General features: G+C 39.2%; 2 protein-coding genes across 7 annotated transcripts in view; both read left to right on the top strand.

Moving 5' to 3' along the window:
• The window catches only part of LOC123764087 (anillin), a 54,552-nt gene extending 48,644 nt beyond the window's left edge, over positions 1-5,908 (top strand). For 3 of the 6 annotated variants that reach the window (XM_069329898.1, XM_045751618.2, XM_045751617.2), the window contains 3 exons: positions 974-1,168; positions 3,590-3,762; positions 5,062-5,908. In XM_069329898.1, coding sequence (XP_069185999.1) covers positions 974-1,168; positions 3,590-3,762; positions 5,062-5,185 — 492 coding nt within the window. In that variant the 3' untranslated portion in view covers positions 5,186-5,908. The remainder of the gene's footprint in view (positions 1-973; positions 1,169-3,589; positions 3,763-5,061) is intronic. The other 3 variants (XM_045751620.2, XM_045751619.2, XM_069329897.1) reach the window with 2 other exon arrangements.
• Positions 5,909-9,452: 3,544 nt separating this feature from the next.
• On the top strand, positions 9,453-24,837 carry LOC138367864 (uncharacterized). The gene is made up of 6 exons (XM_069329896.1): positions 9,453-9,808; positions 12,565-13,861; positions 15,080-15,199; positions 16,794-16,974; positions 17,661-22,757; positions 24,666-24,837. Exons 2-5 carry the CDS (start codon positions 13,476-13,478, stop codon positions 22,416-22,418), a joined length of 5,445 nt encoding a protein of 1,814 aa, XP_069185997.1. The 5' UTR covers positions 9,453-9,808; positions 12,565-13,475; the 3' UTR covers positions 22,419-22,757; positions 24,666-24,837.
• Positions 24,838-25,596: the final 759 nt, after the last annotated feature.

Here is a 25,596-nt window from a genome sequence, read left to right as displayed (position 1 = left end):
CAGTTTTTTTCGCGTTGGTTGAAGCTTAGCTTCCGAACTGGTGCTAGGCAGCTGGCGAGGTGAGGTCCGGGGCTCCCCTCCCCATCTCGGGGCGGGGAGTGCTGTGCGGACAATTGGCGCGGCAGTAAATTGTGATGTTTGCTTGTTTCCTTGTTTCCTTGGGATTGTACGGAGTTTCTACCTCTGTTCGTTTTTTTATTTTAGTTTCTTACCATTTGGGGTTTGTTTTGTTATGCCAACCTTTCTGGGTGCCTAATCCTGGTCGATGGCAGATAAGGAAAACCCCCAACGACAAGGGGGTTTTCTAGGGCCATTGCTCCCTGAAACCTCTCTGAAGGGGTCAGGTTCTGGCACTGGTCCCTGGTAGCTAATGTCCCGGTCTAATGTAACATACATTAGCCCAGGGAGCCTCCGGGGCTCACCTAGAAAATGGTGATTCATTACATTCAACGTTTGTTTTTTAAATATTTGTAAATAATTAATAGGGCTTCCTTATGCCTTTATTTTTCTTTTGAATTAAATTAGGATAATATCAGTAATTGATTGATGGTAACTGCCAATAGCCATTTACAGCTTTATCATCAGTTCTGGTAACATTACAATTATTCCCCATGTACTGCACAGAAATTTGTACACTTCGAAAATTTACATACAATTAAACATTTATACTGGTAAAAAATTTAATGTTTTATCATATCAGTGGATTGCAAACAAGTGGTGGAAACATTTTAATTTGGTCTGTTCATGACCAAGCACATGAACAAATATATTCAGCCAGTATTGTAACTGTAGGATTGTTGTAAATATAACCAGTTTTCCAGATGCAAATACAAGAGATATAGGAGTTGGATATAAAAAACAATAACGTCTGATGATCTGGCAATTGCTTTGGCTAGCCAGAAACTAAATAGTGATAGACAGTTATTTTTGTATTTATAGGAAATGCAAGTAGTGTATTAGTTTGTATTTCCAGGTACTCTATTCTTCTCCACTTGATGGCCATCTACTCATGCGTGTTAGCTGCAGTTTTGAAGGAGGGATTATAGAGCGTGGCTTTCTTACCATGTTTGAGGATATTGGAGGGTTTGGGGCTTGGAATCGGCGATGGTGTGTACTAAGTGGTCTGCACCTTCGTTATTGGCGGTACCCAGATGACGAGAGCAAGAAGGTAAGATTTATCTCGACTTATTACTCTGGACTTGATCTAGGATATGCCTCCATTAGATTTTTCATATTGATTAACATTGGTTTCCGGGATCTGCCTGCACACACCAGTACCGTGAAGTTAAGTGGGTATAATTGGGTTGGCAGAGTAATGTGATTTAACACTTTTCAAATTATAGTGTTTATTGTTCTATATATATTTTTTCCATTTAATTTTCCTTGCTTCCTAAAGGTATGTTGGCAGTTTTTCTCCACTTAAAGTTAATGATTTCTAAAGTTACAAAAAATAGTGAGATTTAGGACTTTTACATTAAGCATTATTAAAAAGTGCTAATTCAGGAATGAACCACAACCCCACTACCATAGCTCCAAAAGTGACCTAACATCCTAAATGTGCAAATTGCTGAAAGTGTCAAAACAGCATTATCTGTTATTGTATCATTACCTACGTGTAATTACTGGATGACAGCTACACTTGTAGTGTCCCGTCTTCCCAGTACTCTTTGTTGTATATCTCTTTGAAACTACTGACGGTCTTGGCCTCCACCACCTTCTCACTTAACCATCTACCACTCTGTTTACAAAAGTAAATTTTCTTATATTTCTTCAACAGCTTTGTTTCATTAGCTTAAATCTATGACTTCTTGTTTTTGAAGTTTCAGGTCTCAAGAATTCTTCCTTATCAATTTTGTAAATTTCCATTACTGTTTTGTATGTAGTGATCATATTGCCTCTTTTTCTTCTCTTCTAACTTTGTCATATTTAATGCCTCTAACCTCTCTTGTAGCTCTTGTCTTTCAGTTTCAGATGCTATTTAGTTGCATGTCATTGCAACTGTGTAGCAGTATCTCTCATGACTTGTTTTCCTCCACATGTATGACATTCTTGCCTCGCCGTATTGCATGCTTAACTACCACGTTTTTCCTCATAATTTCATACAAATATTTTGTTTTCCATATTTTCTACATCTGGTAAAAACACACACTCCCTTCAAAGAAGCAAATGTGAGTGAAAGGGATAGAGAAGAATACAATCCTGATGATGCTTGAGGCTGGGTAATCTGCCACTGCCATAATATGAACAAAACTAGCATTCATGCAATTAGGAAGAATGTAGAACAAATCTAAGCAACTTGGTGCTTCTAAGAAATCAATTAGAATACTGTATATTAGCAGTTTTGGGGAAGGGGGTAAACCAGAATCAGAATAACCTGCCAATTGACATAAACATAATTTATGCAAAGGCGTTAAAAATTTACAGTTGCTTAATGCTAGTTGAAGATATTTTATCAACCTCAGAGCTGTTTCATATAAGCAAAGGATGGTTTGATAAGTTCAAGCAATACCCACAATATCATAATCAGATAACTGGTGAGGCTGTTGCTGCTGCTCTTGCTGAAGTGTTGAAAGCATTTGTTGAAGTTGAGGGTTACCTGCTAGAGCATGTGTTTAATGTAGTTGAAACAGGCCTGTTTTTGAAGCACACATTTAATTGGTCCTGCATCTCATAGGAAGAGAAAGCTGCCTCAGAATTTAAGGCAGCAAAAGTTAAGTCAAGTTCGCTTCTTTTGAAAATGACGTTAAAGATTTCATATGTAAACAGCTAATAATATACACTAACATAATATCTGAGCCCTTGAAGATATGGGTACCCTACCAATTTTATTGGAAAGCAGTTATGAAGACAAGAGTGACTTCACTTTTGTTAAAGTAGTAGTTTATTAAAATTTTCTGCAAAGATGTGAAAATGTATTTCTATGGCAAAACCTTGCTTTTAAATTTTTGGTCCTTATCAATACTGCTTCAAGATAAAGGTCACCTGTGTCTGACCTGCACAAAAGTGTTATATATAATTATATTTTTAAGGCACATGACCTGAATCTGACATTTTAAGTGTCTATGCTTCAGATAGACAATATAGGCCATCAGGCCAGAATTTATGGAAAGCTTACAACATACTTGACACCATGTCATAAAAAGAGATTGGAACAAAAGTGAAAAAGCACAGTGAATGCTGTTTATGCAGTGCAAAACTGTGAAGATCTGTATATCTCTAAAAGGAAATCTTGTATTTGTATTTTTGATAATTAAAAGATTGTTTAGTTTACACACAGGATTTACTGTACAGTATATTAGAGGGCAATGTAAATCAGGGTGTTGCAGGGGTATGTGCAATGTTACAATATTTGAATACACAGAAAAATAGGTTTGAAAAGTGGTGATCAAAATATCAAAGTTTCAAAATATACAAAATTGATTGAAATATTGAACATGTTCTGGATGTGTGAAATGTCAGGGGAAAATACAATATCTCCATGGATGTGGCATTGGGAAGAGATGCTGCTCTGTTGAAAAGCTTGTTAAGACATTATGAGTACATATTAATTTAATTGATTTTATAATGCACATGTTATTTCTCTTCATAGGAGGCCTGTGGACAGATTGACTTGCGCACATGCACCACTCGGCGCATTGAACTTGTTGCCAGAGATATATGTGCTCGACAACACACCTTCCAGCTGACCTGTGTCCAGCCAGCTCATTCCAGGGACGTTTCCAATCTTGTACAAGAAGTCCAGGGATCAACATTAGTTATTAAGTAGGTTTTTTTTATTTAAGTATTGTGTTTTCTAATATAATTTATGAAGATAAAAACTTCTTGGTAATTTAAATTATCTAGACTCACACCTTAGTGAAACAAGATCTTTGTGTTGCCTGGTTTTATTTTTCATTTTGCTTAACCCTTTCACTGCATAGTTAGACATCTGTGTGTGAATCATATTGAGAAGTGCACTTTGGACTTTTGAACTGGGGCAAGTATTTTCAAGGAAGTCTCAAATATCACCAGCTGGGAGTAATATAAAATTCATTTCATAACCAGGGAAATGACTGGTGCATATTATTTACCCGGGCTCATTAGTTTGAAGATAAATTGCATGCAGAACCACTACTTACCAATATCTAAAATATATATATTGGAGTCTAAAACATAAAATATATATTAGTGCAGTTCTTGTGGAGCAGTGGTAAAGTACTCGCCTGGCGCTTCAAAAGCACTTTGGCCAGGGTTTGTATCCTGGTTGGGGAGGATTGACTGGATGCCAATCCTTAACTGTAGCCTTTGTTCACCCAGTAGTGAATGGGTACCTGGTTGTTAAACGATTTGGTGGGTCGTACTGTATTCTGGGGAAAATCAGGATTAAGGACCTGCCCAAAATGCTGTGTGTGCTAGTGGCTAAGAACTCTTTTATACAGTACACTGTATATAAAAAAAAAAAAATCTTATTTAACTAGTTACAAATTGTCACCAGTTTCCATATGCACCCAGGCTCGACTGCTTGAAACACAAGCTGTAATTCACGGGGATGCAACCCAATGCATATATACATTAAAGTGAATGTTATGCATTTACCGCCTGGGCTGGGAGGCGGAATTGGAATCGACCAAAAGCTTGATATTGGCTTCAAATATCTTCAATCATATTACCCTTTACAGTACTATTGTTTTGCTCTCTCGAGTGACTGACAGCTTGGGCTGATTTTTCACTTTTTTCTGCTGTATCTTTCTTATGCTCTTTCTAGCTCTTATTAGTACCTCTTTGTTGGCCTTTATATTCTGCTCCTTTGTTTGCACGTGTATGTATAGGCACTAAAGATATGAAGGGTATATACATCATCTATATTACTATATTCATCTATATTCTTCTCTGTGTTTTCATACTAATACACATGTTCTTGTGAACCAAGATGACTTCAACAGACTTGGCTTAAAGAGTGTACTATTTTTTTTACTCACACATATTTAATAGTATTTGATATTTTTCTGACTTTTCCTCTTTCACTTGTGTGTCCTTTTTGTGTGTGTTGCTAACATTTTGTAAACCTGTTTTTTCTTGCAGACACTTGTTGTCTTCAGACAGTAAGGAAGAGAGAATAATATGGTGCAACAAGTTGAACAAGTCGTTGGCAAACATCAGAGCGTGGGATCCTGATGCTCTCAGGCCTGAGGATTATCAAGTTTAATTGGAAACATTTAAGCATATTTGTTATTTTTAATATACCAGCTGACAAAATTCTCTTGTTTAAAATCTCTCTCCTTTTTCTATAAACTCAAGTTATTTTTTTGTTGACGATAAAGTTTCATTTTGCTCCAAATACGTCATGACAAGGAAATTTGTAATTTCATAAAATGCTTGTCTCGTTCCCTCTGTAGACTCTGACTTGCAACCCTGGAATTTATATTTAAAAATTGTTTATTCAATGAAAACTAAAGAAACATAATCTAGTATAATAATGTATGTAAATATATTCTTATAATGAGAGGGAATCGGTATATATACAGTAGTGTGCCAATGTTAATCAAGTCATTAAACATACTATATTTTTAGTAAGAAATACTATTGCTTCTATGGATTTCAAACATTGAAATAGGCAAGTGATGTTAAAGTTATACAAATAATAACACAATGTTATTACTTTCATGGATACAGTCTTTTTATTTTATAGTATATAAAATATATATCAAGGTCAAGATGACCTGTATGCTTGCTTGCTTTCTAGAATGACTGAACTCTTTGCATTACAAATGTATAAATAACCAATGGATATAAAACTTAAGTGCTTGTATTGATTTTTATTATATTCATAATTATATATATTTTAATTCATATAATGGTGTGATTAATATATTATGTACATTATTCTAACCTTCATTAACATGTTCATTTAAGTAAAATTAATACATTATATGCTTATTTTTTATCCTTAGGTTTTATCCCATATTTTATTGAGCTAATTGATATAACCATCACTTAATTGTACTGAAAATGATGGCATCATTTATCCAAACATTTGGTTATGTCATTAACTTAAATTTGTGTAATATCTGAAGCTTTTTAACACTATTTGTTTCCATATTAGTGTATGGCTGGAGTGATGCTTCCCTCACCCAAAGAACCTTGGGAAATGTCAATGCTAATATGTGACTGCTTGGTAATTTTAACTATGATACTTCATTTCCTCTTGGAATTTTCCATTCTTGACATGTAACCAGATATTTAAAATATTTAAGTGTATGAACCCCTCACTTGGAGACTGGCACCCTAATTTAATTTTCTAAAAATAGATATAAAAAAAAAGTTCATGCTGCAGTTAAGTAAAAAAAACTTCAAAATTAGAAAGTCAGAAACTTAAGTCAAAATAAGAACACTTCACAGGCTTCTTCATCCCCTATGGGTTTCCTAGAGATTAAGATCAGATAAATAACATAAGTTAAACAAATTTTCCTAAATCACCCATAAGCATAAATTACAACATAAAAATAACAAATTTTCTCGCAATGTCTTGCTATTACTGATAGTTTTATGAACTTTAGTGCATCAGGACATCCTTTCAATAGACAGCAAATTTTTTTTTTTTTTTTACGATAGTGTTTCAGTTAGTAACTGAAGGATGTCTCATCACATTGACTGCTAATGAAATTGTAAAATGTAAACCAGTTGTAACTTTTCATTCTCTTTTTTTTTTTTTCTCCCTAACTTGTGATAATACATTGATAGTCTCACATATTGGTCTGAAAACAACTGATATGTATAATCAAAATTGGTTCCTTTCATCATTGAACAGTTTTGCCCAGTTGCAATATTTAGTTTATTTTCATTGCATACATCAAATCTCTTATTGTATTTACTTAAAACACTTAATGTCTGATCAGAAAATTAGTTGCATTAACATCGTGATAACAAATTTATTTTGCTATAATTCAATGGCTCCAATTGTTTTTAAATTGATATATTTAGTAAAGAGAAGGGAAGATTTAAAGCATGTATGACTTAAGTTCAATTTCATCAACAGTGGGGATGACAAATATTTACCATTATTCCACACTTCTACTTCCCTCCACCCTTAACCATCCACACCCACCATGCACCCACATCACTCAAATGTCCAACCACACTTATCATCTCTACCCCTCCCTACTGCCTCCCTTACCACATCCACACCACTCACTTTTTCCTTCCGCTGAATGTCACCTTTTCAATCTTTTTGCTATATGTTAGGCTGTGGGGGCCCTGACAGCTGTGAGTGGACAGCACTTCAGATTCGTAGTCCTGAGCTTCCGGGTTCGATCCCTGGCAGAGACGGAAACAAATGGGCAGAGTTTTTTTCACCCTCATGCCCCTGTTACCTATCAGTAAATAGGTACCTGGGAGTTAAACAGCTGCTACGGGCTGCTTCCTGGGGATGTGTAACAAAAAGGAGGCCTGGTCGAGGACCGGGCTGCAAGGACGCTAAGGCCCGAAATCATCTGGTGGACCACGCTCTCACATGTCAAGCCTGGCCTCAGGCCAGGCTTGGGGGAGTAGAACCTTCAGAACCCCATCAACCAGGTATCTCAAGATAACCTGAAGATAGATACATATTTAGGTACTGTATAGTGGAGAGCCAATAAGTTTTGCACAGTGGAAGTTTTGGCACCGCCTGCCAAGATAAAGAGATGGCAGCACAGTGTATGGTGATGACATCTTATTGTGCCATATGCTTGGATCGCTTCATACAATTTTTTTGTTTAATTTAATTTTTTTTATGCACCCCATTTAATTTTTAAAATGTCCTATTGTAAGCCTTAGTACCTATATTATGAATATTTAAAACATCACATAAAAATTAATGAAAACAACACTTCATATTTGCTATTAATTGGTGTAGGAGTCATAACAGTGACAAGCTTGAAGAGTGACTAAATATTTGTGATGGAGTTAGGCCCTAACCATTAAAGATTGGTCTTGGTAGCATCCTTGATCCCCTCTATGCACTAGGATGAGAGTTTCCTATGTTGTGTTATATTAGAACATTTAAGATCATTATGAGAAAGCCAATGGCAGGTGGACCCAATTGCCACCAACCTTAAAGAGTAATTAAAGACTAGAGCCAAGTTACTGTTGAGACCAAAAAATTAATAAAGTTCAGGTTTTCTAGACTCTCGCTCTAGAAAGGTAGAACTTAAGTATTTTTAAGGGACCTGCACCACTTGCGAAGTTCCCCAGCCATATGTTTTAGCATCCCAGATAGCACACTGTTGCATTCCTGTTTTGCTGTTATTCATGTGTTAATCTTAAATTCTTTGATACCCTTCATTTCCTAGTGTTATTTTTCATAACTACCAGACTCACATTTCCTTATTCTTAGTTTTTCTGTAAATGTATTATTTTTGTGTTGATTATTTTTTTACGTTTCTGTTTAACTCCACAGTGCCTATTGTGCTGTCCATAATGGTTATACATAGGGCTGAGAAACTTTGTAACAGGTAGTGGTGACATTTTCCTCTATCGCAGCCAAATAGCTGCAGCTACTACACAAATTCATGTTCTGAAAGCCAAATTCTAGGCAAACATTTCAGAAAAGTTGAAAACAAATAATTTGATGCGATTTATCAAAATCCGCATGTCTCATTGTATGACTTTTTTTTATTTTTTCCCCCAATGAACCTTATAGCCACATGTCACAGTGATCGAAAAGCTTGAGACATGGTCAGTTACGTGTCATATTTTAAATTACAGTACAGTTCTGATATTAGGTACTGTACTTTGGAAAAAGAAAAATGTAGGTAGTACTTCATTGGAGGTTTACCTCATGTTTAATTGTTGCTATTATTCCCTAACTGCATACGGTACTTTTTAAATAACTAGATATTTAATCTGCAGTTTTAATGGTGAAAATAACATTTCTGAGCTAAAATGCAGTAGGCTTCATAGCCTATGAAAATCCCAAGGCCAAACTGATCTGGTTTGAGGATGGTGGCTGCTTTCTGGTTGACTGTAATCTGACTATAAATTAACAAGCTTAGGTACTTAACAGTGTGCTATTATAGATTACTGTATATATGAGGAATTAAAGAATATTATAAATAATGAGCTAGCTGCAAGTTCACCTATATAATATCCTCATCTCACAGTACTGTTAGCCATATATGGAATTAAAAAGGAACATGGGTGTAAAGCTATATAGTATACTAGTCAGCACTAGCAAACTTCAGATAGAATATAAGAATATCTTGTAGTGTCTAGTATTCACTAATACTGTATATGTTGAAGAGAGTGTTTTCTAGCTCTTTTCATAAAATTGACAACCTGAGTGTAACTTCTTTATTCTGCATACAGGTAACACTTGCGAACAAATATAGATGCATATAAGCAGGTCTAATAAACAAAACAATTCATATATACAGTATATACAAAACAAGTGAAGTGCTTAATGAAGCAGTGACGACCCGTCAGCTGACCCGTCCAGCGCGGGAACGGCAGTCAGAGGGTGAGTGTCGCCCCGTGAAGTGTGTGGGGCTGTGAGGTGTGTGTCGCCCTGTGAGGTGTGTGTTGCCCTGTGAGGTGTGTGGGGCTGAGAGGTGTGTGTCGCCCTGTGAGGTGTGTGGGGCTGAGAGGTGTGTGTCGCCCTGTGAGGTGTGTGGGGCTGAGAGGTGTGTGTCGCCCTGTGAGGTGTGTCGCCCTGTGAGGTGTCACCCTATGAGGTGAGTGGGGCTGTGAGTTACCTCACAAAGTGGGCGGCTGTGTCCCCCTCTCAACCTGGGTCACTGTGTCCCTCACCGTGGGCGGCTGTGTCCCTCAAAACTTTGGCTGCTGTTTACAACTTGTGAGTATAAACAACACCTTTATGTAGTGTATTATAAAGCTCTTGCTTTTGCTTCACGAGTGCTTTGTGTTCGCCCATAATAAATTACGCTTAAATTGTACCGTATACATTTATTACCATTCATATTCAATTTGAAATTTTGAAACTTATTTTTCGTAAGTGTTTGTAACCAGTTTACACAAAAGTACAGTACAGTTATTCCCAAAGTGAAAGTCATAATAAGTTACACACGAGTCTTCAAATTTTATAAAAAAATGTCAATGACAATTCGTCAACCAACAAACTTCCACAAAATTTAGACACCACTACATTAGAGACCCACTATATTGTGTTTGGAAATAAATTGGCGAACCACATACACCCTCAGATAGACAGCGTCGGCATTAATAATACAAATTAGGGAAAGTTCCTTGAGCTATACATTGGACAAGATACAGCTTTAGAACTCGCTGCAACACATAACCAGAAAATCCTCTAAAACTGTTGGTATTCTCTCAAACGTTAGATATTCCCAATTCTGCACTTCTCACACATTACTACTCGCTAATCCATCCCAATTTAAGATACGGCGTCTGTGCGTGCGGTTCAACCACTGCATATTACCTCAAGCCTATCATCACCCAGCAAAAATCAGCTGTCAGAACTATAATAAATTATATCTTCAGGCAGCACAGCCCCTCTGTTGAAATCCCTAACATGCTAAACATACTCCCTCCACACCTTTGACACGCCGCCGGCTTCCTGTCCTCATCGAAGCCACTAGCGTGGTAGTGGCCCTCGGGTAAATTCAGTTAAATTTATAATTAAAAGTCTTGGCTCATAGATAAGAGGAGGTAATATGGCAGCTTCACTGTGTCTTTCCCGTGATTCAGATGGTTAAAAAAAATTACATGCGAGTTATTTATATAAAAAAACACAAGAGGGCAGAATATTGCGTATCCTATTCATTGCGTATCCTAGCTATTGGCCAGAAAATGTGATCAGTGACGAGCCTTGTCTCAAAGTTGCACACCTTCGCTAAGTATCGGCGACACAGTTACACAACCATTGGTAAAATGTGGGGGGGAATAGCTCATACCTGGATTTTTTTTAATAATTTGCAACAAATGTTGTTGCTATCGAAATCATCAAATAGCAAACACATTGATATCGCATTTGATTTTCTTTCCTCCATCCATCTTGCTTACATTGATATATTATAATATATAAGGTTAGGTTTCCTTTGGTTGTCCATTAGTAGGAACAGGAATCTTGTTCCCAAACAGCGAGGCAAGGATGCAACCCACAACAGTTATCCAACTCTTCTCATTATACAAATTCAAATTCAAATTTGTATTCAGGTAAAAGTACATACATAGAAGATGAGTTACAAACATAATGTTGGATTTATAGATAGAGCTAGTACATACAATACCTAAAGCCACTAATACGCATAGCGTTTCGGGCAAGGACTACTCGCTACTACTACTACAACTACTCGCACACTAGTACTCGTTACTAGTACAAGGATACTACTCGCTAATCTATCCCTATCTTACATACGGTGTCTGCATGGGGTTCAACTACTGCAAATTACCTCAAGGCCATCATCACTCGGCAAAAATCTGCCATCAGAACTATAACGTCTGGGATGCTCCCGGACGCAGGTTCGAATCCTCGTCACGGCCCTTGTGGATTTGTTCATTATAACAAACTGTTTTCAGAAAACACAGCCCCTCTGTGTAAATCCCTAAACATGCTAGACATACACTCTACGCATTCTCTTGTGCTATTTGCATGTACAAAACCTTGTTCTTAAATGCAAATCCTGATCTGAAACTATTTTTGACAGATATAATAGAACCCATAATCACACCAGAAATAAATATCTTTGATATACCCAAAGTCAAACTAAATCTGTGCAAACACTCCATGCAAATAAAGGAACCTAGTCTATGGAACTCGCTTCCTAACGAATTAAAATGCTGTCCAATTTATGCCTTATTCAACAGTAAAAGCAAAAAGTACTTAATTTCATCCTCATAGTTTCCTATCTTGTGCTAACCGCTCCCCCAATATATGTGCCCAAGACATGCAACTTCATTGTAATCACTGCTATTATATCATTGTAATGTTGAATGCAAATTTTGCTACAATGTATCTGTTAATAATCTTCAAATTATGCTACAATATACCTATTAATTAATAATCTTCAAATTATGCTACATTGTAACTTAATATTCTTCAAATCATGCTCTCGGACGCAGGTTCGAATCCTCGTCACGTCCTTGTGGATTTTTTCATTTGTTTATTCTTCAAATTTTCCTACAAGGTACCTATTAAAATTCTTTAAGTTTTCCTACAAATTACCTACTTAAAATTATATTATATTAAAGACCTGCCCGAAACGCTGTGTGTGTTAGTGGTTTTGCAAAAATGTTAAGAACATCAATGTTATGTGCTCTCACAAACCCAATGTACCTTCTTGTATAAATAAATAAATTAAAAAATTAAAATAAACTCTTAGGTACTTACTTCTAGATGAACATAGGCATTGCGTGTTCAGAAATGGTGCCATAATGCTAATATATATCTCGAGTGTGTTGGTCAGTTCACTAACCAATACTAATGTTTGTTTATAATTAGTAAATCTTACTGCTAGATTTATTTTCCTGCCAATAATCATGCTTTTTTGTAATTAACAAGTGTTTTTCGGAATTGATGCAACATATAGCATTTATTTTCCTTTGCTTAATTTTATGCGATTGATTTTTTAGGTTGGAGTGATGACATTAGAAGATTTGCAGACATTGTGCAAGGCTAATGCTCCCTCTGGCACATTTGACCACAAAAGAACTGGTAATAGGTACCAAGCCACTACCACCACCACTATCCCAAGCTGTTGATAGCAGATTGACTACGGGTCCACTATCGCCTGTTCCTCACACCCATTCTACCACAACCGCCACTGTTCTGGCCAACGGTATCAAGGAACCAGCTCTGAATGCAGTCGTCATTCTTTCACCACGACGACGACGATCAATTCATCATCTTACTTGCTCAACAATCTCCCGGGAGTTCACCACGCCTTGCACTGACGAACCAAGCAGTTTTACCGGTGGACACGTTTCTAGTGATCAATCCTTGAGTCAGTATAGTGTAACTTGGAGTTAGTATGGAACTCGGTTGAAAACCTATGTCCTTCGTTCCCAGATGACGATCAAAACTGTGACCCCTCCACTAGCCAGTCGGTTATCAGAACCATTCAATGTTGGTTATTTTGTGGGTTGTACTGCTGACAGTCAGCCCCTAGTAATATCCAGCTCCCAGCCAGTGATAACTACACGAGAGGTGCCCAAAGTTACAAACTTGCTGGGCTGTTATACGGACTCTACACATCCCATACTGCCCCAGTCAGCATTGCTAACCACGCTACACATGGATGCTGCACCTGCCACACTCCACCAATCTGCACTACCAACCCAATTTCTCAGTTACACTGCAGCCAGCTTTCTCCAGCCCAGTACCGAGGAATTTCTTGTGTCTAACGTTCTTCCAACGAATGCTTCAATTAGCTCTAGAGGACCTGTAGAGAAACAAGTACCTCCATCGGCGGCCTCTGCCTCCAAGGAGCACTATCAACTAGCGAGACTAAGGTCATCAAGTCAAGTTATGTCTTACTCAGACAATGAACGCCCTTTACCCCCTTCATCCGACGGATACCGAGACCAGTCAGACAACAGTCTGCCAAGATCCTTTCCGTCAGTCATCCAGTCAATCCACGTCTTGTGTAACGAAGATAAGCAGCGACACTCCCACTGCTCTTGCACCACCACCACCAACCACCACACCTTCCAGCATCACCTACACGAGACCATTCAAAATCACGCGCTCGGTGAGGTCACTCTTCGAGGAGGCAGCTATGGACTACGCCTCTGTTCTCCGCACGGCTCTTCTCTTCCCGACCACTCCTGATCCAGCCGCTACCAGCGCCAACATCACCACAACTACAGTTACGACAACCCAGTCTTGTGATACCACTCTCCGAACCGCCTCGCATATCAACAAGGAAAGGTAAGTCATAGGAGTATTGTGTATATACAAATAAGAAACATGGTAGGTAGCAGTTGTAGGCTATTTTGGCTCAGTACACATAGTGAGAATTGTTATTATCGGGTTCCAGCTCCTGAGCTTCACTGCAAACGTCATTATTCGACTGATGTGTCACCTCCAATCTTCATTTGGAGGTGACATATAATATATGTAATATATATGCGAGAATATTTTGGTAGCAGTCTTTCTTGTAGATCATATGTTATTGATATCACCACAAAGGGTGATATCAACGATTTTCCATTTTTCTTCACTTTAGAAGGCAGTTGGAAAAATTAATTCTCCAAACTTCATTTTACAATTTTATTGAGGCCTGACGCTAAGAGATGCGTTTCGTTGACCCTTTTCAGCATTATTAAAGGCAGAGTTGAATGGTCACAAGTTGATTGACGAAGATAAGGCACCCAAGAGGTGGCACGGGCATGAGTAGCCCGTAAGTGGTAGATGTTTTGGAGTGAAAGTGATCTTTGGTCGTGAAAGGATATACTGTGTGTTGAGTGCTCATTTAAACTGTCAGTCCTTACTGTGTGGCTACTATTGCTGGGTAGGATACTCCTTGACAGTATTTACAAGGGTGTCCAGCTATTAGACCCCTTTTTTGGCTAGAAGAGTGGCAGTGTTGATGGGTTCAGGGGGACTTAAAGCTCTTCTAAGGTCGTTGGCTGCTTCACATTCCAGGAGGTAGTGAAGTAGTGGTTTTTCTGTAATTGTTTGGCAGAAAATGCATTCCCACACTCTGGGTTCACTAATTTGCCAGTTGCCTCTGTTCATCCAAGGTCGAACTATTTACCCTTCCCAGGATGCAACCCCACAACATTTAACTAAGTCCAGAATATATTTACTGCTAAGGGAACTGGAATTAGGTAAAAGGAAACGAGCACAACCATTTCTGTCCCGGCCGGGATTCAAACCCTGGATTCCCGATTGAGAGTCGAGAACGAACCCAACTCTCCTGAGAGACCCTTAACAACTAAACGGTATGCCCGGGTAAATCTCGCCAAACAACATTGATGGGACATTAAATCAACGTTGATTATAGGTTACTCTTGTATTTTTTGTCCGTTGGGTTCAAAATACAGCAAATATTGACATTCAAATACGAATAAAAATACTCATATTGTCATTATAATTACTTGTATGACTAAACCGGTACAGTGTGATTGTGTTGTGACTCATCAGCAGGTGGAACTTGAGTAACGTCCAGAGCAGCAATGGAACGACTTGGCCGGTGACGTCCAACGTCCAACCCTCCCTCGCTGCGCCGTCCACACCTCTCCCACCTACCTGGGTGGCTCCCAGGTGAGAACCACTGCCATTTATCAATTCCTTCTCTAATCTAGTTGACTGTTTATTGGTCTATGTCAGTAATTTAAATAGGCTGTTGTTCGTCAGTCAGGCGCACGCAGCCTCGGGGGAAGTAATGAGTTAACAATACTTCTATAGGACATATAGGTGAAGATGGTCTTCCACAGTATTGAGACTATTTAACATATTTTCTGCATACACTAAACTGACAGTCTTCCCTCAGTCACCATTCACTATTACAGCCTCAGTTGCCATTCACTATCACAGCCTCACCCACATAACACTCAGCCTCAACCGTCATTCACTATCACAGCCACACCCACATAACACTCAGCCTCAACCGTCATTCACTATCACAGCCACACCCACATAACACTCAGCCTCAACCGTCATTCACTATCACAGCCACACCCACATAACACTCAGCCTCAACCGTCATTCACTATCACAACCTCACCCTCATAACACTTTCATAGCCTCACTCATAAGTCACATCCTCACTCTCATAACACTGTTACAGCCTCACCCCTCATAACACTATCACAGCCTCACCTCATGACACTATCACAGCCTCACCTCATAACACTTACAATACACGCAATCCCTGTAAGTCTCGGATCACGAGCCAGTGTGTGTATATATATATATATATATATATATATATATATAATATATATATATATATATATATATATTCATTCGCATATAGTCCTGGGGACCATTCAGGCTTGTTCGCATATATATATATATATATATATATATGTAGTATATCAGCACCTCATCCAATAATTATAGTGCATAATTATATTAACCATTTGGTCAAACGCACACAAATGGACTGATTAACCCCAAAAGTTCGATTCGTATTACTGAATTAGCTCACGTTTTGTACTAAAAATGGAAAAGTAACTTTTAACTATCGTAAGCTATCCTCTCAAAAAACTCAAATATAATTTGCATGTACTGTACTGTGTTTGTTAGATGATATTGATTGTCTCTCCTACGCTCCCTTGCCATCCTCCTCCTTATTCCTATTACTATCTCCTTCGGTGGTTATAATGGGAGCTGCCTCGTATGGGCCAATAGGCCTTCTGCAGTTCTCATTATTACTACTGTCCCCTACACCTTACTTTCCTCCTCAGCTCTCTCTTGCCTATTTATTGCCTGTCCCTACCTCCTCATCACAATCGACTTGAGAATGGTCCAGGACGGACCAAAACGTTTTACAACTCTCAAAAGAGTTGGGATAAGAACAAAAGGCAAGTAAGTATAGCTTCGTCACACTGTCTCACTTCGTTAAGTATAAACGCCATACGTATCCGCCATCACCACTTCCACCTTACCAATCACCACCGTCATTTATTTATTTATTTATATATATACAAGAAGGTACATTGGGATTGTGAGGATACATAGGATAGTAATTACAATCTTGTAAAGCCACTAGTACGCGCAGCGTTTCGGGCAGGTCCTTAATCTAAGAAAAACCTCATTATCAAAACCATTACCACCTGCACTCCACCTCCATCACATCTCGCCACCACCACCACCACCTAAACATCCATGCAATGTGAATGTACCTCTGCAGGCCATGGGAACAAGGCGACAGCATCGTGCGCAGCATTCAGGAAATTCGCTGCCAGTTTGATCCCGTTCCTGCAGCCGCCACCCTTCGGCAGCCTCGCCCAACCACCGTCACACGCACTCCACCAGAAGTGCGTGTCACCAAGTGCGTCGTGGCTCCGTGGAAAGAGAACAGTCCAGTCTCCGTAAGTTGCACCTCGAAATAAAATATATTCAGCAAGATACCATCATTTGTATTCATGTATATATGTTCCTTACTAGCCGTAATATGTGATCCGTCAACCCTTAGAGGGTTGTCCGCATTAAACTACACACCGGGGTTCACCCGAGGTCATTGTGACTTAGGATAGTTAACATTTCTCACAATAGGAACATATTGAAATTGGGTTCTGCTTATAAATCCATATAATTACTAACATTTTAAATTTAGAAAATCATTAGGAGCCGTGATAAGGATTACTGAACCTTTCCAATCCTCATCACGGATTACTCCCAAGTAAACGTCTTAATGTGATGTCTGCATTTTGCTTTTTTCTGGATATTACAAAATAGATGAACCTTGTTATGAACTAATGACTAATACATTAGTCATTAATTAGAATTTTGATTAATATCTAATTAGAATTTGAATTTGGAAGATGTTGCATCATTGTTCCAAAAATATTAATGCAAAATATTAAGTATGAGACTATGTTAAGTAATTTTTTGTTACTGTTATTTGTGTTTTCCCTTAATTCTACAAGAAAACAGAACGTTAAAATAATGGGAACTTTCTTCAAATTTGAAAAACTGCTATAGTTTTAAATATAAACGTTTACATTTTCTAAGTTGTTTGAGATGTATAATTTATGCATTATTTATTCGGATTTAGGGAAAAACGAGACAAGTGCGGCCTTTGTTCAGAGGTGCTCGTGGACGTGAGCACTCCAGAAAAACTGGTCTAATGCAAATGGAAGAAGACGAATGTATTGACGTAGAAGAGGTGTCGCCTCCCCGGACCACCTACCACCTCTACCGCTTAAGCGCTGACGGCACAAAGTGTGCTCTACCTCTCACAGTCGTGTCCAGAGAGCCCTTCCCGAAACATCCCTCTGCTCCTGATGGCAGTCTGCAGCATCACCCAATCACCGTGTCCACCCCAACTCAACCTCACTCTGCGGTCACAGTGTCCCGGCACCAGCTTCAGGCTCATCCCAGTGGCGGGCAGCGTCAACCTTCCACACATTCCAACACTGTACAGCGTCAGAACACTGAGAGTCTGCGTGTGTGTCAGCCCGGTACGGTACATCGCCAAGCTGTACCTGCACTATCCCCGCACCAGACACGGTATGACTCGAACTATTCTAGTTTGTCTGTGCTGAAGCCTCCAGACGCTAGGGAGGGGCAGCCAGGGTCGAACATGAATAAAGTAGCCCAGGGTCAGCTGCGGGCTGCATCGACACAGCGAGCCACAGATGGTGATGTACAGCTGTTATCAAACACTGAAGGAGATGAGCTACTACAGTGTATAATCATTTCTAGTGATTCCTCGCCTGAAGTAACTGAAAATGAAAACGAAGCACGAACATCTGCAAAAGCACTACCAGAAAAAGAGAAATCTTGTAGAGATTCATATTTAAAGCATATTAGTAAAGACACAGTGTCTGGAAGAATTACAGACGATCTCACAAAAGCAGCTCCTCCACGAGATGAAGTTTCCAAAGAAGTAGGAATTGTGCCGGTGTCAGATGATGTAGACCTGCCCGACTTGAACCGCTCACCATTGCCAGCAGCGCCGGGTAAACTACGGGCTGGGGAGCCAGAGATCACAGATGATCCTCTCACTCCAGACAGAGCTGCGGCACAGGATATCGACTTAAGTGGTGCTTCAACCATCATATTTGAAGATGACTTGGATGCAGATGTGACAGAAAATACCAAGGACATAAATGAAGGGGAAAACAACAATTCTGATGAAACATTTTGTAATAACAAGATAACAAGTGTGGCGGGGAACACATTGGCGTATAGAGAGCCAATGTCAAACGATGAACTTCCCAAAAATTATAATAACAAAAATGACGTACCAAATTTTAAATTACTCCAAACATCTTCTGATGAGGTACAAAGCCCGACCACGATTAATGTAGAGGAACATGAGATCGTCAGACTAACAGACAAGAGACAAGATGACAAAATACATAGACGCAACGTCAGGAAATTGCAATTAGTCATGTCTGATTTTATTTGTATTTGCTTCATTCCAAGCTCGGTGAAGCCCTCCAAGAATAGTGATACCACGGACACATACACACAGTCCAATGATAATGTTCGTAAACAACAATTTACTAAATCGGAGCACAAGGCGGACATCAGAATACGAGAGGAAAATAATCTAGAGATTTTTGAAGAACCGGTGGAGCGGCAAGATGGTAACATAAAGCTAGTAAAATGCATGGAATCAGTTCACGTATTTGAAGATAATGATGTGAACCATTCGGGATTAAGGAAAGATTGTGTATCAACACTTAAAGAAGTGGATATATTACTTGAAGGTGATGTGTATAAGGACAAGGCAGTGGACGTGGCCGCACCAGGGATAATTCCTCCTGAAGCTATCAACGAAATTATGGAACTGGAAAAGGGAATTACATTAAGAGAAAAAAGTACCGATTACTGCGAGTTCGGTGATGTGTCGTCTAGCATCTTCGTCAGTGACGGTCAACTGGTCTTCCACATCCATGTGGTGAGCGGTTCCCAGCCCGAGTGTGTGGATGGCTTGTCTACTGTTGAAGTTGGTACCATTCGTCAGTATGGGTACCCTAGTGGAGACGATGGTTGTCAAGGTACCGGTCAAGGGCAACAGGTGGGGTGTGAGAGTAGCGGAACCCAGAATGACAATCTTGAAATGTCTGTCAAGGAACAGATTTCGGATCTCAGAAATGGACAGATTTCGATTGACGAGAACAAAAGTGTGATGATTAAAGATACCATTACCACAACAACAACAACAGATGATGTAACTCCGACTGAGAGGAATGAAATTGTAAAAGAAAGAGATAGGCCTACTTTATCAGAGATCAATGAAAAGTCAGATTTAGTATGTGATATTATAAAGGAGCAAATCAGAACTCCATCTAATAGAGATAAGAATTCTAAAGAACCTGAAAACTTTAAAGAGAGCGAGAAATCTAAGGAAAACAGCGACCCTGTAACAGGGAGAGATGCTGTTGAGAGTAAACGGGTTAAAATATTCACCCAGGAATGTTCAGGCCTTGATGATAACAATGTTGTGAACAAAACTCCTCTAGTTTATTTGGAAAACAAAAGTAATTGTAATTCTTACATTGAAAATGCCCTGACTGTCACCAACATTGATATAAATGGAAATAAAAGCCCTCGGACAAGTGAAACACCTTCGGCTGATAACCCGAAAAAGCCTATTCTATCACACAAGGAAATTACAAAATCACAACCTTTGCAAATGAATGTATTAAAGCACCACGAAATTTTAGATTCACAAATGCCACTAAAGAGTACCTTACTAAAAGAAGAAATGCTAAAGTCCCAAAAAGACCAACTAGAAATTCTGGAATTGCCGAAACTACAGAACACACAGGGTTTTACAATGCAGAGCCAAGACAACCCAGAATCGCTCAATCCACAAAATAAGTTGGTTGACCAGGCAATACCAGGATCACTGCGTATGGTGGAGACTAAACTGATTCCGACATCACGGGTTGTAGCAGAGGCCCCTGAGAGTTTAGAAACACAGGGTGGTGAAGGAAATAAAGTCCCACGAGACTCCCAGCCAGTACAAATAAATACATCGAAGAGCTTGAAAATACTTTATGGGACTTCAACTCGAGGAAGTGTTATCACCCGTCGTGACGAACAATTGGATCCTGCGAGTGCTTCTACAGACATACACACAAAACATATTTTCCAACAAAGATATCTCTGTATTATGCAAGGTCTCGTTGAGGAGCTCAGGCTCATGGGGGAGAGAGAGATGAAATTCATTCGCGAGGAAGAAAGGAGAACTGTAACAGGTAGTGATAGAAATGACAAAGCAAGTAGTGCGGATATTATTTTGGATGGAGGAAAGAAAGTGGAAGACAGCAAAGCAATACCTGAACAGTCTGTGCATGAGGCTGAAGGGAGTGAGAAATCGACGAGCAAGCCTCGCCTGAGTGAAGCAGATGAAGAGATAGGAAGTAAGATGAATATGATTGGAAATATAGACTCTAACAAGAAATACAGCTGTAGAGAGAACCAGGAAATCGCTATAAACCAAGAACGTACGAAAGAAAATGAAAGAGAAAAAGAGCTAAAATTTATAAGAGAAATAAATGTTGCTCACACTGAAGCACCGGTTACTCTGAAGAGTAATGAGATAGGAAATACAAATAAATTATCATTCCCTTGTAAACAGCATGATGAACCCGCCTTTGAAGACTCTGAGGTGACAGAATTTCCAGTCAGGAAAATTCTGAGCGATTCAGAGAGGTCCAAGTGGCATAAACAAAGAGGGAGTGAAGCGAGAGATGAGAGCGGGAACCAGGCAGAAGTCGTAAACATTGAGTGCAAAGTCGATGAACCAGAAAATAACGAGGTTAAAATAATCGAGGTTCAAGAAGAAATAATAATCGGTGACGATGAAGATCGGACAGATGGCGTGGATTGCTACACTCGAACAACTCTTTTTAGGAGTAAATTGGAAAACAGTGGAACTGAAGGAGATGACGACTCAACAGAATTAGGACAAACAGAGAAAAGGGACAACTCGGCGAGGGATGTCAATGACAGGAGGATCAACAGTGATTACCGGTCGAAAAATACCGATGAATGTTTTGAGGCAATGAAAGAAAAATCTAGAAAGTCGTCGAGGAAGGTTGCCCCAGGACCAAGTGTTCAAGATGAACAAATAATTGAAAATAGGAATTCAAACAGAATGGAAGAGGCTAGAGAAAAAGAGCTTTCTGGACTATCCAAGGCACATGTAACACCTAACAGTCCCGTCTGTGTCGCGCAGAGCCCTAAGGTCGTCAAGCGAAGTTCTGCCATCACCTCTCCGTTTTCGTCAGTGGCTAGCATTTCATCCATTAGCGACTTCATGAAGCGGATTTCAGAAAAGATAGATCAACTGAAAGTAAAAACAAAAGCTGTTAGAGTAGACGCCGGACGCCATCAGCAGCCTGTTAAGCGGGATTTTGATTCGACTTTGGAGGACTTCATTTCCAAGCACCGTCAGGCTGAGGAAGGCAAACAGATTTGTTACAAGGCGACTCGGTCATCAGGTTCCCGTGAGTCAGAGAGACCCAACAGGTGTGGAAATGATGCTACCAGATATGTGGATGACGTTCTCAAGGACGAAAAGGATTCTAACAGGTGTAGAATATCTGCTGTCAAGTGTAAGGAGGATACCAAATGCATAGATGTTAAAAAGTATAAAAGGGATGCTGTTGGAGGCACTCGGCATCTACAAGTGTACCTCCACATTCCAGTGGACCGTTTCTTACCAGTGGTATTGAACCATCAACTAGCAATATACAGCTGCCTGCTGACCTGCGAGCATCTACCAATGGTGTTCATCAATCTGCTGCCGGGGAGAAATGTTCGAAACCCAGAAAGGTATCTACACACATAATACAGCCCTCTAATAATGAGCAGCCATCTACCCATGGAGCACAGTGTGTGGGGAGTGGCGGCCAGCTGCTGCAGGGAGCGACGGAGAGCAGCGGGAAGGGTAATATTGCCACCAGCAACACCAGTAGTCTTGACACTGGCCACACCGTAATCCCCACCCTTAGCATGGACATCACTACTAGCAGTAGCACCGCCACTTGCAATAGCACTGTCACCACCACCACTACTACCACCAACAGGGCTACCAGCAGCAACAGTTCCACCACCAACATTGGCCGAGCCAGAAAGCGGAGGAGGGATAGAGGCACAACTCACCACGTCCTTCATGTCCCTTTGAATGGTAAGCTGTTCCATTTTGGAATTAATGATTATATATATGTCGTACCTAGTAGCCAGAATGCACTTCTCGGCCTACTATGCAAGGCCCGATTTGCCTAATAGGCCGAGTAATTTTCTTTATTTTCAATAAATTGTTTCCAATTAGTTTATTGGAATTATTATTATTATATTAGGAACATAATTTATTGACTTAGTTGTGTTAGTTTAGGTTAGGTTAAGATAGGTTAGGTAGGATTGGTTAGGTTCGGTCATATGTCTGTTAGTTTTAACTCAAATTAAAAAAAAAATAACTTATACATAATGAAGTGGACAGACTTATCATTTCATAAGAAAAGAATTAGAAAAATATATAAATTCAGGAAAACTTGGCCTGTTGGGCAAATCGGGTCTTGCATAGTAGGCCGAGTACGACGTTCTGGCTACTAGGTACAATATATATATTTATATATATATATAAACATATATATATATATATATATATATATATATATATATATATATATATATATATATATATATATATATATATATATGCAGAATAACCACATGTGAAAAATAGAAAATGCTCTATTTAGCATTTTCTATTTTTCACATGTGGTTATTCTGCATACTTGGATCAGTGTTTTTGTGATAATTGTTGCATATATATATATATATATATATATATATATATATATATATATATATATATATATATATATATATATATATATATATATATATGTCGTACCTAGTAGCCAGAACGCACTTCTCGGCCTACTATTCAAGGCCCGATCTGCCTAATAAGCCAAGTTTTCATGAATTAATATATTTTCTCTAATTTTTTTCTTATGAAATGATAAAGCTACCCATTTCATTAAGTATGAGGTCAATTTTTTTTTATTGGAGTTAAAATTAACGTAGATATATGACCGAACCTAACCAACCCTACCTAACCTAACCTAACCTATCTTTATAGGTTAGGTTGGGTTAGGTAGCCGAAAAAGTTAGGTTAGGTAGGTTAGATAGTCGAAAAACAATTAATTCATGAAAACTTAGCTTATTAGGCAAATCGGGCCTTGCATAGTTGGCTGAGAAGTGAGTTCTGGCTACTAGGTACGACATATATATATATATATATATATATATATATATATATATATATATATATATATATATATATATATATTATACTGTATATAAAATGTGTGTGTGTAAATCACGAAAATTAACGTGATGAAAAATGTGAGTGTCAGACCACGGAGGAAGAATTGAAACAGGAATTTCCTTAAGTACTTTCGTATATTATACATCTTCAGAAGGAATAAATGAATCATTCATTCACACATTTCATTGTGATAAACAATGGACCTGATAGTTCCAGTTTGCACTGTTCTACTTTCTTCCTATTCATCCAAGAGTTCTCGTCTAATGACACTTTTAAGGGACCTATTTGATAACTCAAGATTCCGTTCAATACCGTCTTTATTTTCTGCAACCTTAGCAAGGGCGTCAACTTTATCATGTTCCTGCAGGCCAATGTGAGAAAGAATCCAAAACATTTTTATGTTTACCGCCTTGTTAAGTATGCTTATATATCTATGTCTAGCTTCTGAGACAAGCACGTGAGTGTTAAGGTGAAGCTTAACCTTCAGGCGACTGGTGTACGGGTTCCTGAACCTTTGGGTTCTATCGTATCTGCATTTGAATCCATGTATAGATTCTACCGTCAACACTTCACTACCTAGTTCTTTCCATTTATTTATTGCTTTGAAACTATTTTCTTGGTCGAAAAATTCTGACACACATTTGGGAACTCAGTTTTCACCTGTCCACATGTATACTTCTTTCTCATCTAAAATAGTCTTTCATGTCACCTTTTCCTGAGCACTTGCTGTGAATATACAGAATATGCGTGCTTTGTTGGCAGAGTTGTACAAGAAGTGTATAGATGTGGTGGCTGCCGCCGGGGAGACACTGGTGGAGTCGCTTCGTGGCCAGGCCGTGATTGGCCACAACCATAGGTTCTCCTCCCTACAACCAGAGCACACTCGCTCCCTCCTCTACCACATGGTCAGGACACGCAAGGGACCTTATAATCCAGGTGAGACCACACTCTTCTTGATATAGCTTGGCACGCACCTGTCCTTAAACAAGTATAGGGCTATTCTCGCCAGGAAGGCATGTACTGTAGTTGAACAATTGTGAACACCGTCACGTCTGTAGGAGTTATAGTGAATCTGTTAGTCAACAACTCATTGCCTCCAACAATAGTGGTTATCTTGAGATGATTTCGGGGCTTTTTTGGTGTCCCCGCGGCCCGGTCCTCGACCAGGCCTCCACCCCCCAGGAAGCAGCCCGTGACAGCCCGTGGCCGAGCGTGACAGCTGACTAACACCTTGGTACCTATTTTACTGCTAGGTAACAGGGGCATAGGGTGAAAGAAACTCTGCCCTGTAATGAACTAATCGCATAAAATATGCATAGCAGGCGTATCACACCCGAGTCAAACAATTGTGAATGTAGATGACCAGCAGCAAGGCGTCAGCACTGCCCCGTGTTGCTGAGATAATAGGTGCTAGTGACCACATACTGGTTTCAAACAGGGTAGTGGTCACCATATACAGGTTATGAATAGGATACTTAATGTTGTATTCTGGTTATTATAGGATACTTTTGACTTCATAGAATGGGTAAAAGTTGTCTACTAGCACCGAGTGTTTTACAGATGGAAGACCTATCCACATATATATTACTCTCCGTGGCACAGTGGTAACACACTCGCCCCGCACTTCGCCAGCGACTTTGCATGGGTTCGTATCCTGGCCAAGGAGGATCTTAAACTATATATATATATATAT

The sequence above is a fragment of the Procambarus clarkii genome, chromosome 23 (assembly GCF_040958095.1).
Source record: "Procambarus clarkii isolate CNS0578487 chromosome 23, FALCON_Pclarkii_2.0, whole genome shotgun sequence".
Taxonomy (NCBI): Eukaryota; Metazoa; Arthropoda; class Malacostraca; order Decapoda; family Cambaridae; genus Procambarus; species Procambarus clarkii.
The sequence above is the reverse complement of the archived record's forward strand: the minus strand, read 5'-3'. Positions and strand labels throughout refer to the sequence as shown.

Bases quoted from the DNA above. Each gene is read 5' to 3' on its own strand.
- LOC138367864 (XM_069329896.1), top strand. From the start codon at position 13,476: ATGAACGCCCTTTACCCCCTTCATCCGACGGATACCGAGACCAGTCAG. The intron at 13,862-15,079 runs GTAAGTCATAGG...GTGACTCATCAG, and splicing joins TCGCATATCAACAAGGAAAG to CAGGTGGAACTTGAGTAACG. The intron at 15,200-16,793 runs GTGAGAACCACT...GTACCTCTGCAG, and splicing joins CCTACCTGGGTGGCTCCCAG to GCCATGGGAACAAGGCGACA.